The 16,859-nt window shown below is 35.6% G+C and overlaps 1 protein-coding gene across 9 annotated transcripts in view; it reads left to right on the forward strand.

Moving 5' to 3' along the window:
• Positions 1-16,859, forward strand: part of hdac5 (histone deacetylase 5) — a 338,912-nt gene that overhangs the window by 150,258 nt on the left and 171,795 nt on the right. For 2 of the 9 annotated variants that reach the window (XM_072249379.1, XM_072249378.1), the window contains one exon: positions 11,493-11,564. In XM_072249379.1, coding sequence (XP_072105480.1) covers positions 11,493-11,564 — 72 coding nt within the window. Of the gene's footprint in view, positions 1-11,342; positions 11,565-16,859 lie in introns of those variants that run through there. The other 7 variants (XM_072249376.1, XM_072249375.1, XM_072249380.1 and 4 more) reach the window with 6 other exon arrangements.

Genomic DNA, 16,859 nt, shown 5'->3' on the forward strand with positions numbered 1-16,859 from the left:
CTTTGCCAAATTATGTGATAGGACTTGAGTTATTTGGCAATCAGTGTTTGAAATAAATGAAATTTACATTTCTTTCAGTGATGCATAAACCTTTTGCCAACAAACCTTTTGTCAGTAAATTTGCTTCAAAGATTTTTTTTGTTGATTTAGTTAATATCTTATAAATTCAACACAACATTTTAAAGTAAACAAGTAGACTGGATCAAATCAGTTCATTCAACCATTTTGCACAATACTGTAAACTGTCTTTGATGTTTTGGATTAGCAAGTCAGTGGCAAGTTGATCATGGAGAATGGGGTTTATTTGGTAATGTGTTTTAATTAGTTTACTTGAAGCAAATAATATTATTTGAGTGCTTGTGTTTCCTGAATTTGTTCTCTTCCTTCTTCTGTGATCCTAGCTAAAATTCCTTTCCATGATTTTTGTTTGAGATACAAGTGTAAAATGCTGGAAACAGTGAGTAGGCCAGTCAGCAGCTGTGGGCAGGGAAGTAAGAGTTAATGCTTCAGATTTGGGATTCTTTGTACAAACTAGCAAGGAGAGAAGTTTTTAAATTACACCAAATGTGGGGGAGAGATAAACTGGACAAAGAGGATGTCTCTGGGTGACACCAAATGTTGGGTAACTGGGGAAAGGGTAATAATCTGTGTGGAACCAGAAGATATGAGTACAATTTGAAGTCAATACAGAGACACAACAGATATCTGATTCAGAATTTATTTATCATATGCACATCAAAACAGAATGAAATGTGTCTTTTTGCATACATTCTGGAGCCGACAAAGCAGAACCCAATAAGCAACAAAACAAAAGCCAAAAAAGCACCTTTGCTCTCTCTCATGCGCATGCACACAGTCCTCCAGCTCCAGGACAGGTCTCTAGACTTTGGCCATTTGGCTTCGACTTTCACACTTTGATTGACCTTTGAGCTCCGACCTTCAGTATCGACCACTGTACCAGGTGATGACAGGAACCCAAATTCCAGTCTTGAACTGTGGGCACACTAACTGACTGGCCCTCATGCCTCCTCGCACCCGATCCTGGAGCACACTGATTGGGACAGTTGGACGTCCACAGATGTCCTTCCTCATCTGTCCACATCACTGTCCTTCAGGCGTGGAGCAGAAGTCTGGACTGCGGATGTCCTTTGACACCTGTCCATGTCCCTGGACTTTGGACTCAGAGCAGAGGTCTGACCTGTAACTCCTCCTTATCCCTGTCCCTAATCCCTAATCTGACCTCTAACCATCATTTCTGTCACAAAACCATCCCTATGAATTTTAAGGAAAACAACTAACTCTTGAATCGCGATCTTGATGGAGAACGCAGCTCGGTGCCGTCTTGAGGGGGGAAAAAAGAGATAGCAGATGCTGGAATCTGGAGCAAGAAATAAATTGCTGGAAGAACTCAGTTGGTCAAGCAGCATCTATGAAGGAAAAGGGAATGCAATCCAATACAAGTCATTGTGTGAATGCAGTGAGAAGTAAAGTGACGGGCAGTCAGAAGCTGAGGGTCATATCTACTGGCTGAGCATTCACCCACTCCCTGGTTTCTCCATTGTAGAGGAAACCACACTGTGAACACCAAATACAATAAATTAGATTGGAAGAATTGCAAACAAATTGCTGCTTTACCTGAAAAGATCGTTGGGTACATGAATCTGGTTAGGGAAGATATCAAAGTATTTGCACATCCCTTCGTTGCCTGGGAAGGTGGCATAAGCTTGGAAGTGGTTGGTCGTAATGGATGTCTGAACCGGGGAGAGGGCCCTTTGAAATGCTGAAAGAGGAAGGTTATATGTGTCTGGTGCTGGAATCTTATTAAAACTGGTGGAAATTGTGAAAGGTGACCTTTTGTGCTGTCTGTACTGAGTTTTTCCAGAATTTCCTGTTTTAAATTTGGATTTCCAGTTCTGTAGATTTTTTTAACACTCATGTTTTTGAGACAGTGCACATTTTGCGTGAATCATATTTTGAATTTCTTTGTTATAGATTAACATCCTGCACACTAATTGCATTTGAAAGAGATGCTTTGTTTGCATTCTTAGCATTATTTCTGGCAGAGTGTGGAGATTAATCATTGACAGTAATCAGATTTTATTCTGATCCCTTGCTTCCTGCAGGCTGTCTATTTCTGTGTATAGTAATGTGTAATTTTTATTTTATTTAGCCTTAAGTCAGTGATAAGTCTTGTTAAATTTTAAACTAATATGTTATAATTTATTGTTTTCCATATTGCTCTCATGTAAGTTTTAGTAATTCTAAAATTGGACAGTAATTCTAAAATCACATGGCACAGAAAGAATCCATTCACCAAGCATTGTCAGTGCTAGCCAAAATGAGTTATTGGATTATTCTGTCTTCCTATATCTCAATCTCTTGTTTTATAGGCTGCAGCACAAGTCCTTCTCTAAGTATATTCTCTACTGTTCTCTGAATAATAGAGCAAGTTTGAAGAGCTAGAAAGCCTACTACCTCTATCATTTCTGATGTTTTTATGAAGTAATCTTGAAATTTGTTTAATTTATCCCAGCTTGCATGGAGGTCCTTGACTTGAAGCTTCCCCTCTTTCCACAGATGCTGCTGGTTTTGCTTTCCAGTATTTTTTTGTTTTTATTTCGATATATGTATCCTGGCTTGTGTTTGAGCTGGGATACTCCACAAGGTCTTACTCATGTGTATCCATTTGGTGAATATCACTGAAGAAACATAAAGATCATCATGACTGGATATTGCTAATAGTGAGATTTCTTTCAATGAAATTCATTGTAAAATATTTTGAATTTGTGACTGGAAAATCTTTATCTCATTTTTTTTGCATTTGAAACTTGGTGTTGAAATAATATGTTCACTCCTTTTTTGGCAGGGCCTGAGGTAGTGCACAGTGTTTAGCATTTAGGGATTATCATTGTGATGTCAAATTGTTTGCAAGGTAGTTTCAGGTTCCTAGATATTAAAATGTTTGCCGTACTTGCAGAAGTCCATGCTAGAAGAGATATAGTTCTAAATTATCATATAAATTTAATACTTGTCAAGATTACGGTATATTCCAACATGTCAATAAGCCATGTGTGGAAAAATATGTTCACTTCTAATCACTCTAGAGTTTTTCACTTGGAGATATGTGATTGTACTGACTGGGACTCCTTTCCTAAATCTTCCATTTCTGGCTGTAAAGTCCTTTTGCAGGAATTGTTTATCCATCAAAATTGCAATTTTTCTATGACTTAAAGTTTATCTCTTCGGAATATATTTGTGTAACATAAGTGCTGTATGTATGCAAGTTGCTGCTTTTATTTGAAAATATAATCATGTTACTTTTTTTTTTAAAGTTGGATTTTTTGACCCAAGGGGTTAGTTTAAAAGTGATATATTTGCACTCAGTTAAAAGAACGTGTTCTTGTAAATATTTTAGTCAGCAGATTTTTTCAAACTTTGTTGCAAGAATAGAGATAATCGTGTAGTTGATAAACTTCTGATGTTTCATCTATGTTTATCTTTGAGAAGTTACTTTATTGCAACATAGCTGTTTATACAGCAACTGGAATTAGTAACTTTTTACTATACCTCCATTGGGGATGCAGTGTTCGGTAGCGCACAACTACAAAAATTAAACAGCTTTGTGGAACTCTTCTAAATTGATTTCACAGAAATTGTGTATGGCCACAAGAATGACAATTGTGAAGAAATCAAAGGCAGTGCTGGGAAATATTCTACAATTTAAATAGTTCAAACTGAAATTAATATGTCATGAAAGAATTATTGTTATAAAGAATTATCATTTTAATTCTCAACGCATCTCAACACACTTGATCTGTCTGTTGTAAATCTGCTTAATTGATCAGCAAGTTAAGATCAAACTTTGATAGTTTACTATGAATCTGGAAGATGGATGACATTCTTTTACATAAAAACGATGCAAACACTATATATAGTTAAGGCAGTATGAATAGTAAAATTCGGGGTTTAATGTAGAAGCAGAAAAGCTGGAAACGCTTAGCTAGTCAATACTTCAAAGAGAAAAGCCCTAGCTTGTACAACCTATCCTCATGAGACATGCTTTCTAATCCAGACAGCAACCAGGTAAATCTCCTCTGAACCCTCTTCTAAAGTTCCTATATCTTTCCTAGAATGAGGTGACTGAACTGAACATAATATTCTAAGTGTTGTATAACCAGGGTTTCATAGAGCTGCAACATTACCTCATGACTCTTGAACTCAATCTCCCTTCTAATAAAGGCCAACATACGTACCCCTTAACAATGCAATCAACTTGTGTGGCAACTTTGAGGGATCTATGAACATGAACCCCACGATCCTTCCATTTTTCCACCCTAAGAATTCTACCATTAACTCGATTCTATCAAATCTGACCTTCCAAAGTGAGTTATTTAACACTTCTCTGAGTTGTACTCTACCTGCCAATGTCCTGTGGTAACCAACAACAATCTTTTACACTATCCACAACTCCACCAACCTTGTGTTATCTGCAAACTTACTAACCTACCCTTCCACTTCCTTATGTAAGACACTTTAAAAAAAAAAAAAAAAAAAAAAATCATCACAAAGAGCAGGATCCCAGAACAGATCCCTGCAGAACCCTGTTGGTCATCAGTCTCCAGGCAAAATTCGCTCCATCAACATCACCTGCCTTTTGTGGGCAAGCCAATTCTGAATTGACACAGCCAAACTTCCCTGGAACCCATGCCTCCTGTTGTTCTGAATGAACATACTATGGGGAACCTTATCAAACGCTGTACTAAAATCCATGTACATCACATCCACTACTCAATCTTCACAAATATGTTTCGTCACATCCTCAAAGAATTTAATCTGGCTCATGAGGCACGACCTACCCCTCACAAAAGCATGTTGACTATGCCTAATCAGACTATGCTTCTCCAAATTCTCATAAATTTCTGTCTCTAGTAATCCTCTCAAATAATTTACCCACCACTGAAGTAAGACTCACTGGTCTGTAATTCCCAGAGTTATCCCTGCTCCCTTTCTTGAATAAAGGAATAACATTTGCCATCCTCCTATTGCCAGTGAGGATGCAGAGATCATTTCCAAAAGAGCAGGAATCTCTTCCCTCGCATCCCATAATAATCTGGGGTATATCCCATCTGGCCCTGGGGGCTCACCTGTCCCTAAGACTGTCCATAAGGACCTGCAGTTGGATGCACTTCACGGAGATGTAGATACCAGGGAGACTGGAGGTCTCCCACAGCCTCTCACATCTGACATGAAGGACACCCCACTGACCCTATATGCATTCTCACTGCACTAGCTATGCACTAGTAGACAGATAAAGAAAGAAACTTACCTTAAGCCGCTGCCTCTTCTCATCAAAACTTTTTGAGCCAAAACTTCATGCTCTCTGCTCTATCACTGGCCCACTCACACAGTGTGAGCTCTGCTTAAATCTCATTTTTACAGGCACTTTGCCATTGGAGAAAAGTTCCAAAAGGCCCTGTTCACTTTAAAAATCTCGCGCTCACTCACCTCCAAATCTGCAACTGCTTGCAATATCTCCAGCCCACTAAAAAGTGATTGAAGAGAATAAAGATGCAGTGCTTTTTCATTTCAGCAACTTAATAGAATTCCAAACAGGTCAAATATTTGTAGAATTTATCAACATCCAGTAGAAATAATTAGCAACTTAACTACAGTGTAGTTGATATTCACTTCAAATTATACTGGAAGGAGGTCTTCCCTGCTGTACAGGTATGTTCTATTAAGTGAAGTTAAGAAAAGACCTCAGATGATGTGTTGAGCTCCAAAATGTAATCAGGTGCCTCATCAACATTTACACACATTGTTATAATCTTTCTTCTTTTTGTACTCACTCATGTGAAAGCTTTTACGAATATGAAAGCTTTTACTAATATAAACTGTTACTAATATGAACTGTTAATGCTGGAAATCTCAGACCACCAGGTTCAAGAACAGCTACTACCCCTTAACCATCAGGCTCTTGAACAAAACAGGATAACTAAACATTCTATTTCTGGTGTTCCCACAACCAATGATCTCACTTTAAGAACTCTTCATCTTGTTATTTCATGCTCTCGTTATTTATTACTATTTATTTATATTTCTATTTGCACAGTTTGTTGTCTTCCATGCTCTTGCTCCTTCATTGATCTTGTGTACAGTTACTGTTCTATAGGTTTGCTGAGTACAGTGGCATGCAAAAGTTTGGGCACCCCCAGTCAAAATTACTGTTACTGTGAATAGTTAAGTGAGTAGAAGATGAACCGATCTCCAAAAGTCATAAAGTTAAAGATGAAACATTCTTTTCAACATTTTAAGCAAGATTAGTGTATTATTTTTGTTTTGTACAATAATAGAGTTTAAAAAAAAAGGAAAGGAGCACCATGCAAAAGTTTGGGCACCCCAAGAGATTTGAGCTCTCAGATAACTTTTACCAAGCTCTCAGACCTTAATTAGCTTGTTAGGGCTTTGGCTTGTTCACAGTCATCGTTAGGAAAGGGCAGGTGAAGCAAATTTCAAAGCTTTATAAATACCCTGACTCCTCAAACCTTGTCCCAACAATCAGCAGCCATGGGCTCCTCTAAGCAGCTGCCTAGCACTCTGAAAATTAAAATAAATGATGCTCACAAAGCAGGAGAGGGCTCTTAAAAGATAGTAAAGAGTTTTCAGGTAGCCGTTTCCTCAGTTTGTAATGTAATTAAGAAATGGCAGTTAACAAGAACGGTGGAAGTCAAGTTGAGGTCTGGTAGACCAAGAAAACTTTCCGAGAGAACTACTTGTAGGATTGCTAGGAAGGCAAATCAAACCCCCTGTTTGACTGCAAAAGAGCTTCAGGAAGATTGCAGTGATACCTGCACAAATATGACCTTCATGGAAGAGTCATCAGAAGAAAACCTTTCCTGTGTCCTCACCACAAAATTCAGCGTCAGAAGTTTGCAAAGGAACATCTAAACAAGCGTGATGCATTTTGGAAACAAGTCCTGTGGACTGATGAAGTTAAAATAGAACTTTTTGGCCGCAATGAGCAAAGGTATGCTTGGAGAAAAAAGGGTGTTGAATTTCATGAAACGAACACCTCTCCAACTGTTAAGCACAGGGTGGATCGATCATACTTTGGACTTGTGTTGCAGCCAGTGGCACGAGGAACATTTCACTGGTAGAGGGAAGAATGAATTCAATTAAATACCAGCAAATTTGGAAGCAAGCATCACACCGTCTGTATATTTAAAAAAAAGCCGAAGATGAAAAGCGGATGGCTTCTACAACAGGATAATGATCCTAAACACACCTCAAAATCCACAATGGACTACCTCAAGAGGCGCAAGCTGAAGGTTTTGCCATGGCCCTCACAGTCCCCTGACTTAAACATCATGGAAAATCTGTGGATAGACCTCAAAAGAGCAGTGCATGCAAGATAACCCAAGAATCTCACAGAACTAGAAGCCTTTTGCCAGGAAGAATGGAAATCCCCCAAACAAGAATTGAAAGACTCTTAGCTGGCTACAGAAAGCATTTACAAGCTGTGATACTTGTAAAGGGGAAGTTACTAAGTACTGACCATGCAGGGTGCCCAAACTTTTGCTTCGGGCCCTTTTCCTTTTTTGTTATTTTGAAACTGGTAAAAGATGGAAATAAAAAAAGTAATCTACTTAAAGTATTAAAGAAATGTGTCATCTTTAACTTAATGCCTTTTGAAAATCAGGTCATCTTTTACTCGCTTAGCTATTCACAGTAATAGAAATTTTGACCAGGGGTGCCCAAACTTTTTTATGCCACTGTATACCCACAGGAAAAATAATCTCAGGGTTGTATATGGTGACATGTACGCACTCTGATAATAAAATTTACTTTGAACTTTGAAATCTGCAACAAAAGCAAACAATGTTAGAAAAACAGCAGGTTAGGCAACATCTGTGGAAAGAGAAACTATCAATGTTTTGGGTCTGCACCGTTTCTGGAATTTTCTGTTTTTCTCACTATTACGTGGCACTTTGAATGTCATAGCAATCAAGTAATGAAAATAAGCAGTATTTTAATGAAGATTTACAATGTTAGCATGCATATTGGGAAAGTCTTTGGATGGTTATCCATTCATGGGGATGAGGTCTCTTAGGTAGGTTAAAATTAGAGTTTGAGAATTGGTGAAGAAACTTAACATTTACAATTAGGTTAAGAAGAGGTTGATGAAGAAGCAGTGGCAAAATGGATGGTGAGTGTCAAAGGCATTTTAATAGTTGAACAGCATCATTGTTTTTAAAGAAAGCTCCAAGATCTCTATGTATTTGCTAAACTTCTGTCGATTTTGTCTTAGCTTTAAGTTGATTGATGGTCAAGAAAAATAGACTTTCTTGCATAATCCTCATTTAGTGTATAGTTTTGGGAAAAAGGAAGTTGAAGACAGTAAAGCTTAATGTGGCCATCTTACAGTTCATGCACAAATCATGATCACAGGGTTCTTAATGTAATGAGATATTCTGTCTGGGAAATACTTGGACGTGCCATAATTGACATCCCATTGATTACAAGGGCCAAATAAACTTATGATATTTTCTTCATTGGGATAGATTTGTAACCGGAAACAGCATCATAATTTGGCAGAGAGTGAGGTGGAATGAATAATATTCCGGAATGTATTGCTGTTAAAGACCTAGCTTGTAAATATAAACACAATGGAGTCAAAACTTGGGAAAATTCAGGAGTACGCTGCTGTCATTTTAGATAGAGAATCCTAGTTATCATTATATATTCCTTTTGATTTAAAATAAATAAGATTTTTTCCTAGTACTTCATTTCAGGCTTTCAAAACTGTATATTTATCACTGAAGAACAGTATTATACAATGCAGAATAAAATTCTGTACAACTTAATTCACTCATTTTCACAACACATAACAATTTGATGTTGTATTAATGCCCATAATTTTCAGTGGAGCATTTCAAATGATCAGTTCTTTTCATAAGATGTGAGTTATATATTTATTTTATGTATTGGATTTTGAATACTTAATAATTTATATTTTATTGCAGACTATTATATACTTTTGGGTTAATCAAGCAAATGATCTTGTCAATTCTTGAGTTATCATCAACACTGTTTCAACCTTGAGAGGGTGCAAAATGGTCCTGGAGTTATTATTTGTGTATCAATATTTATTTCAATTTTGGGATTTGTGCAAGATTTTTGTTTTGATTTAGAGACGACTACAGTGCAGTTAAATAAAAGCCCCAATGTTCTTTGGAAAACATTTTAATTTTTAAAGGACAGGGGACTTAAACATCACAGCAGTGATGCTTTAATTCTCAGAGCTTTTTAGTAAACACAACAGGACTGTGCAAGAAGGTGTTAATAACAGGGAATAAAGCTATATACAATTTCGCCTGCAGAAGAGGCATTTACTGTGGCTATTTGTAGTTTAGTGTGGGTGTAAGACTGACGAAAATAATTGGATCCATGTCATCCACGTGTTGCCAGAAGGCACTTATTACACTGTTTATACAAGTTCTTCAACAATACTTTTGCAGTATTTTTCCACTTGAAAATATTCTTGAGCTTTTTATAGTTCAACCTGAAACTACCCACTCTAATTAGTGGAATCACTGTTATGTAAGATAGATACTTGTGGAGGAGGCACTTCATACTTCTGCATTGTATGTAGTCAGGTGCACTTTTACAACAGCGTGCCTATGTTGCTGTTGATATGTATTTTTCATCAGAGAGAATGTGCTTATAACATGAAGAATGCAAAACTCAATTGACTACAGAAACATTTTTTGTCTGATGTCAACTTGCTGTAATATCTAGAGATAGAAGCAGCTGACAATGTGGATAAACAGCTACAGTTTGAGAGGCCAGAGTATTGTGTTCTTCCAGTGATCTTACAATCAATGCATGATACATTCTTTTGCACTTAAGTGTGCTTTAGACAGTTCTGTAGGTATAATATTAATACCCAAGCTATGTACTAACTAGTTAAAGATGCACTCTTCAAAACAAATTGAGGACAGGTGATCATGAGTTACAAGGCTGCCCTTTGGTGAACGTGCCTCAAATTTGCCGTCAGTGTTCTGTTTGGTTGTTTATTTTGTTAATTTTAAATAGTCTATATAAATGCAGTCAGATTATTAGTTGTATGGTCAATGACGGAAATATTGCAAATATGATTTAGTTGGAAGAGCAACAACGTGCATACATTTCATCTTCCATATTCACCGTTTTTCTCCATTGTATTCTTCAAAAAGCATAGAGTAAATACAGGCTTTGCTTGCTATTTATGAACTATTCTTGAATTTTAAACAGATAAAGTTAACAAAATCAAATGGATAAATACAAGTATTGGAATTTGGAATTCTCAGCAGCATGTTTAGAGGTGCACTAACCCCATTATAGGTTAATGGTTAAATGTGTTGATACTAATTCAGGACTTCTGGAAAAACAATATAATCCTCTCCTGGGTTCAGCAGTTGTTTACTTTTATCAAAGCCCTTTAGTCTTCCAATTTGTTTTAAATTGCCACACTTTTGAAGTTTAACACTTCAAGTATGAAGACATTTTTTCTTGCCCCTCTTCACTGCTCTACAGCTCCAAAGGAAATAGTTACTGTTAGGATTGAAATATATACTAATCTCATCAGAAAGCTTTAATGTAATTGTGGGATCCAGAAGAACTATTATTTATGTACGGATGCTTGGATCTGACTGATTTTGATTTTTAACACAAGTAATCAAATGAACATTTAAACACATTTTATATTACATTAGAGTTTTTTGTTGTGTTGTAGCTTCTGTATAGCTTTCTATTAATGTATTTAAGCAATGCACAGAAAAATTAAGTTACTCTTGATAATAATGTTCATGTTAAAAGTGTGCACGAGCTTGGAAACACTGTTTTATCACAGCTGATTGGTTGCCTGTGTTTGTATGCATGTTCCTTGTTCCCTGACCATGCATGACCTATTTATAGCTGACCCCTCCTATCATTCTATTTCAGTCTGCTTCAGGCTGTATTATTGTTAACTTGTATGTAAATGTGCCAGCTTTCATTACTTTAGGTAGCTTGTATGGTTGCATGCGATCATTGACAGTGAGAGGATTAATATTTTCAAACTGAATAGCATCTGTCAGTACACTTAAGGTTCTTTTTTTGGTAAAAGGCTTTCCCTATCTAGCCATGATGGTTGCATGCATCTCTTGCTCAAAGGAAGATGACCGTTTGCTATAGCGGCTGAAAATCTCAATGTTAATTAGGATGTTTCTTCCACTGTGCATTTCACCAGGCTTGACTATGTTAAAAAGAATCTGGGTTTTTTTATGTACTGCTTCCAGCAGCAACATTTAGTGGATAAGACTATACTCACCAGCTTAGAAGTTTGAATAATTGTAAAGAAGATCTCAAAACTATTGTGTTTGATGACTTTGCCATGTTACTGAAGCCCACAGTGCCTCGCCTGAAAAAGATGTTACAGACTATATATGAAACTGAATCGTGTTTTTCCTCAGATGGTGTATCTGGACGAGAGCAGCCCCTCGAATTGTTGCCACAAAATCGGATACACACAATGCCAACCTCAGGTAAGCAGGATGATTTATCTTATTGGTAGTTACTTCAATATCTGCAAAATATTTCAAATAATAACATTAAACTAGACAGCGCTAACAGTGGTGCTTTCATATATCATGAATGACATAATTAGAAATGGCAAATCAATCAGAAATGTGGTAATGAAATGCTATTTTTGAAGTAAATTTTTATAACTTAAGTTGTAGTATCTTCATTGCAAGTATTGATGGATTTACTTTTAAAGGCTTATCACAAGAAATTGATTTTTCAGTATGGTCATAATTTTTCAGGAATTTGTTATTAGTACAATTGTTAAATGGTGCTAACTTTAATTTGTTTGCAAGCGGTTATTTCAGGGACCTGTTTATTCAGCTCGGGCTGGTTATTTGTCAGTATTAGATAGCTATGTGATATCATACTGCTTTCTGAGGTATGCCAAAGCTAAGAATATTGTGATATTTTTAGCGGTGGAAACTTAAGCAGCTTAATGCTGCCAGCACAGCTTTAGCAGTTTAAAACAGTTTGTTAATCCAGCTTCTCTCATTTTAATTCACTGCAGTTATGTTTAGCATGTTAAATGGATGGTTGTGTTTTTTTGGCTTAAAATGTACTGTTGAGACCTTTGTGTAATAATTGAAGACACAACACTAACAAGAAGGAGCATAAGTATTTAGGACTACTATGCTGATAATCATATTTAAAATTATGTCAGCACACTGACAATCTGTAGTGCCTTCCCTTTTCTTATATTTTACTGAAGTTAAAGATGTCTGGTTTGAAGGCTTTGTCGGAATTAGTGCTGTGCATCATGGAGTTTTCAGTGCAGTCCTACTTTATGCTTTAGGGAGTAGCATTTCCTGTTAACAAAGTAGTACTGCAGAAGTTAATTTCCCTTTCTTAGTACTTAAACACCACATGAAACCAGTAATTTGTTACTATTCCATATTCATAATATTCCATTCCATATTTAATTTGATAACCATTTTTTAATTTTAAATTCAAGGGACACTTAACCATCAGTTGAGACTAGCTGTCGTTTTAATACCAGTGACACTGTGATTTTAAAAATGCCTAAAATAAAACCAGATTCCTTCCAAATTCTCTCATAATTAAAATAAAATAATGTATAATCATTCAGTTGTCAGAGGTTGAAGGAAATGAGTGGAACCTTGCAAAAAAGCAAGCTATGTACAAAATAAAATGTAAAACAACAATCAGAATTTTTTAAAATCATAATTAATATTTTTGGACAAAAAAGATTTTTATGGTTAATAAAGTAAAATACAATTAAGCAAAATATTTATTTAAACCATAGCTTATTGGATTAGGCAAAATATTAGATGGTTTTTTAAAAAAATTCAATTTTTTAGTAACTTTCAATAAAGTTGTCAACTTTGAAGTTGTCAGTCTTGTGGCCAAAAAATAGTTTTGAAGTTTAAGGAATGAGCTTATAACTTCAAAAGCAATTAAAGATGATTTTAAATTTTAAGCAAAATAACCAAAATTTATTTGGGTGCAAATAATCTGGTTTCCCATGAGCAATGTGTTTCTGTTTTGAACTGCTATTGTTTTTTTTCCCCACTCAGTTGTATTTTATTATTACCGAGGCTCAGTACCCTCTGTTTGTCACTACAGTATATGATTTTAGACATATTGCTTTTCTTTGGTAAACTCATTTATTCCACACCCAAGCAGATAACCTGCTCTAATCTAAACAGGAAGCCTTAGAGATGCAGTAATTCAGCTGTTTTGTGCATGGCATACTAATTGGCTTGTCATGGCAACCACAGTTCTGCAGACCTTGCCAAGTCATAGGGATTTATTTCAGGATGCTTGTCCTTGAGTAAAAATATCTAAGCCAACTCCATGTCTCTTTCAACCAACCCCCTCCTGACCCACCAAAAAAACAGTAAAGGCTCCTTACTAAGTTTGTTAAAAGTGCACAAAATAGATTGATATGTCCCAAATTATTTCACTTTTAGAAGCTTGCAAATTGTTCTTTTTTTTTATATAGATTGTTCCATTTATTTCAGGATTTTTTAAAGAGCACACTGCATATACTTAAAAAAAATCTTTGCCATAATTGGCAACTTATTGAGAACATATCGACCAGCAAAATCTAAAGGTATTGCAATCCCATCTTGAGAGATAAGCAAAACCTTGAACAGATTGTTCACACTATTACATTGATAGAAGATGAGTAGAAAAATTGCTGTGGAATAACCTTATGTAATATGCTAATTTCAGGCAAATTATTGAAGCTCTATAGAGTTGAACAATTCAAGTTTTTGTCAATATGTGTGTGTTACAATACCTTTATAACTGTAGAGGTTGTACAATTATACAAGGCAACAATTTACAGCTTTTGAACATGACTTTCTAATTGACTAGCTAATTGGTGAACATTTCATAGATTTAAAAATGAGTTGTCCACTTGTATTCATCGACAGCTTTTTTTTAGGTATTTCAACAAAAGACTTGTACTATTAGCTAAATACTTAATTTTTTTTAGTCTTTCATTCATACAGTATGCCCTACATTTATTCCTCTGATCTTTTATTCATGACTTCTCTTTTCTTCCTTTATGTACTATTTTTTCTATCAACGCTTAATGCCAAAATTATTTCCGTTCATGTATTTTATTTGGGATGAATGAATCACACTGCCCTGATCACAGAACAAGCATGGCTACTTTGTGTATAGGCTGTACTTTTGTAATTGAACTGTTTTCACTGTCATTGATTATGATCAAGACTATCAATATTTTAATTGGCTCACTACAACATTTAAATTCTCCATTTCTCTGCTTGCCTCCTCTGAAGAAATTTTATGTAATTTCAGTTTTCAGATATATTACTGCATGCTGGGGTGAAGTGCCAAGTGCTTACACTAGGCTGTTGAATATGATGAAATGTGAAAGATAATATTCACAACTGTTTCCCTCATGTTCACAACAGTTTCAATTTAATGCTGATTGAAGTTGTGTAACTGAAGACTATCAGTCATGGTTAAATGATATAGTCTGTTTGTAAAGGATATTTTAATAACATTTTCTGCTTTATTGTAGCAGTGACCAGAGTTATATAATGGCATTGTACTTTGATAAATTTATTCCATAAAATTGTATGACATGTTGGTCATTGTAATTTAGAATAGTTCTGCTACAATGATCAATGATAATTTGAGTTGATTCGTCTATCAGAGCATTGAGATCAGGTTCTGACTTGTTTCTACAGCAGTTGTAGCATTAATTGGAAAGAAAATGAGCATAATCATGGAACAGAAATTATGGAAATGAGAATATTATGCAGCTAGGTGTATACTTAAAATTAATATATTTGTATTTTCAAGCTCTTGACTCAAATATGAGGTCCCATTTGAAACTGGTTGAGGTTGTTAAGAAAATATGTGTCAGTTAATAACAAAATTGAAATTGTCATATGAATTTTATCATTCTGGTATAAATGTGTATAGTCTGTGAAGGCACCCAGATTAAAACATCTATTAAGACTGGATTGTGAATTCCAAAAATCTACTTAATTGTGATTGAGCAGTAGTGAAGTGAAACTCATAAAGCTCCATCTAGAGGTGGAAGAGGAGCTGTTGAATTATGTTGCGCAGCTTGTAGCTGGTCACTACAGATTGAGCATTTCTAGTGATGCATCATATGTACTTCTGGTGATTTATTTTTGATAAAGCAATTAGCATTTTGAAAATGTTTTTAACTTATGTTCTCTTTGCACCTCCTCTGGATGTAATATAATTTTAGCTTCCAGCTCCAGTGCAAGTGTAATATAATTCAATTTTTCAGTTAAGTTGCAATTCTGAAAAGGTGGAAAAATTCTGGTACCATAGAAAAGTATTGTGAATAATGTGCCATTTAATATAATCATCAGTATTGTCTGAATATTAATATTTATGCATTAATGATTGTAGACTAGAAAGCACATGAATGCAGAGCTCAAAACGTAGAACAATTAAAGCACTTAAAGACAAATGCATTTTGGTATCAATACATATAGAATTATATATTGTTACCTGATCAAGTAAGTTTTTTCTGGGATCAGAACTTAACTAAGATTTTAAAGGTTGGCACTTGAACAAACTGCAAATGGAATAGCCTTGGCCTAAGTCGTAGTATCTTCTAATAGATTTAGAATAGTATTTTTAACTGGCCCTGATTCTGTTTGACAAAATCCTATAAGGAGCATGGTCTTTAGTTGCAAGATTAAAATAAAACAGCATTCTCAGATTTCTCTGTGTAATGCTGGACTGCGTTGTTTCAATGTGGCGTACAGTAATGATCTATTAAAAGTTCTCACAGCTACCTATATTAACCTCACAGCTGTGATCGCTGCAGCCAGCTAATGGATGGGCATGTGAGAATTTCATATGAATTCTTTCAATTATAGAGTGAATGCTGTAATAATGTCAATAATGACGCCATTCGGTAACAGGTGAATGGAGTGTGAGAGCTTGTTCCTGGCAGATTAGTAGTGCCTGAATAGATTGATAAAGAAATAGTGCCAGCAAAATCATATTCTTTTGTGTGTTGTGACCATATACACTTTATAGTGTTTTAGCTAGGTGTTGCTGATCAGAAGCTGTCATGGAGGTTTCTGTAAGAAATCTGCTACACATGAATGTAATCATTGAATGCCAGTTCTACCTGCTCTTCTGAATGGGAGGAAATGATGAAGTCTTCTATTCCTGAATGTGGTGTTTGAATGAGCTCCTAGTGCAACAGTGAACATTAAAATGTAATGTGGTAGAAATCAGCAGCAGTCTGCAATGACCATGAGCCTCAGAAGCCGAGAACCACCTCCACAAGCAAAAGTGCAGTTATAAGTTGTATTTAAAATTGAAAACAACTCACAGATCTTGGTAAAGTCGAAGAATGCAATTTGTTGGCTTCCTAAGTGCTGCTTCAAGTGCAATGGGGTTAGTAAAGCATGATATTTAGGGAATGAATAAAAAGAATAATTTTCCAGAAAACCAATTGAACATCTCACTGGATTTGAATTTTTGGCATTGTATTATGGGTTATATAATTTAGAGGAATTTCATTCTGCATGAAAGTTGCTAATGTAAGTGAAGTCAGGAGTGAAATTTCCTAATGCATGTTAAGACACCTAGAAATGATCACAAAATTGCTGTATTATGATTTTTTTCAATGGCAAGGTATCTTTTTTCTGAAGCTATGTGAAAAAAATTAGAGTGTACTTCATGTAAATCTTTCCTGAAATGTGCTTTCTAGGATTCCACTGAGGTTAATATACAACTGAAACCAGATTCTTTCAAATTGT

Source organism: Mobula birostris, chromosome X (genome assembly GCF_030028105.1).
Source record: "Mobula birostris isolate sMobBir1 chromosome X, sMobBir1.hap1, whole genome shotgun sequence".
Classification (NCBI taxonomy): Eukaryota; Metazoa; Chordata; class Chondrichthyes; order Myliobatiformes; family Myliobatidae; genus Mobula; species Mobula birostris.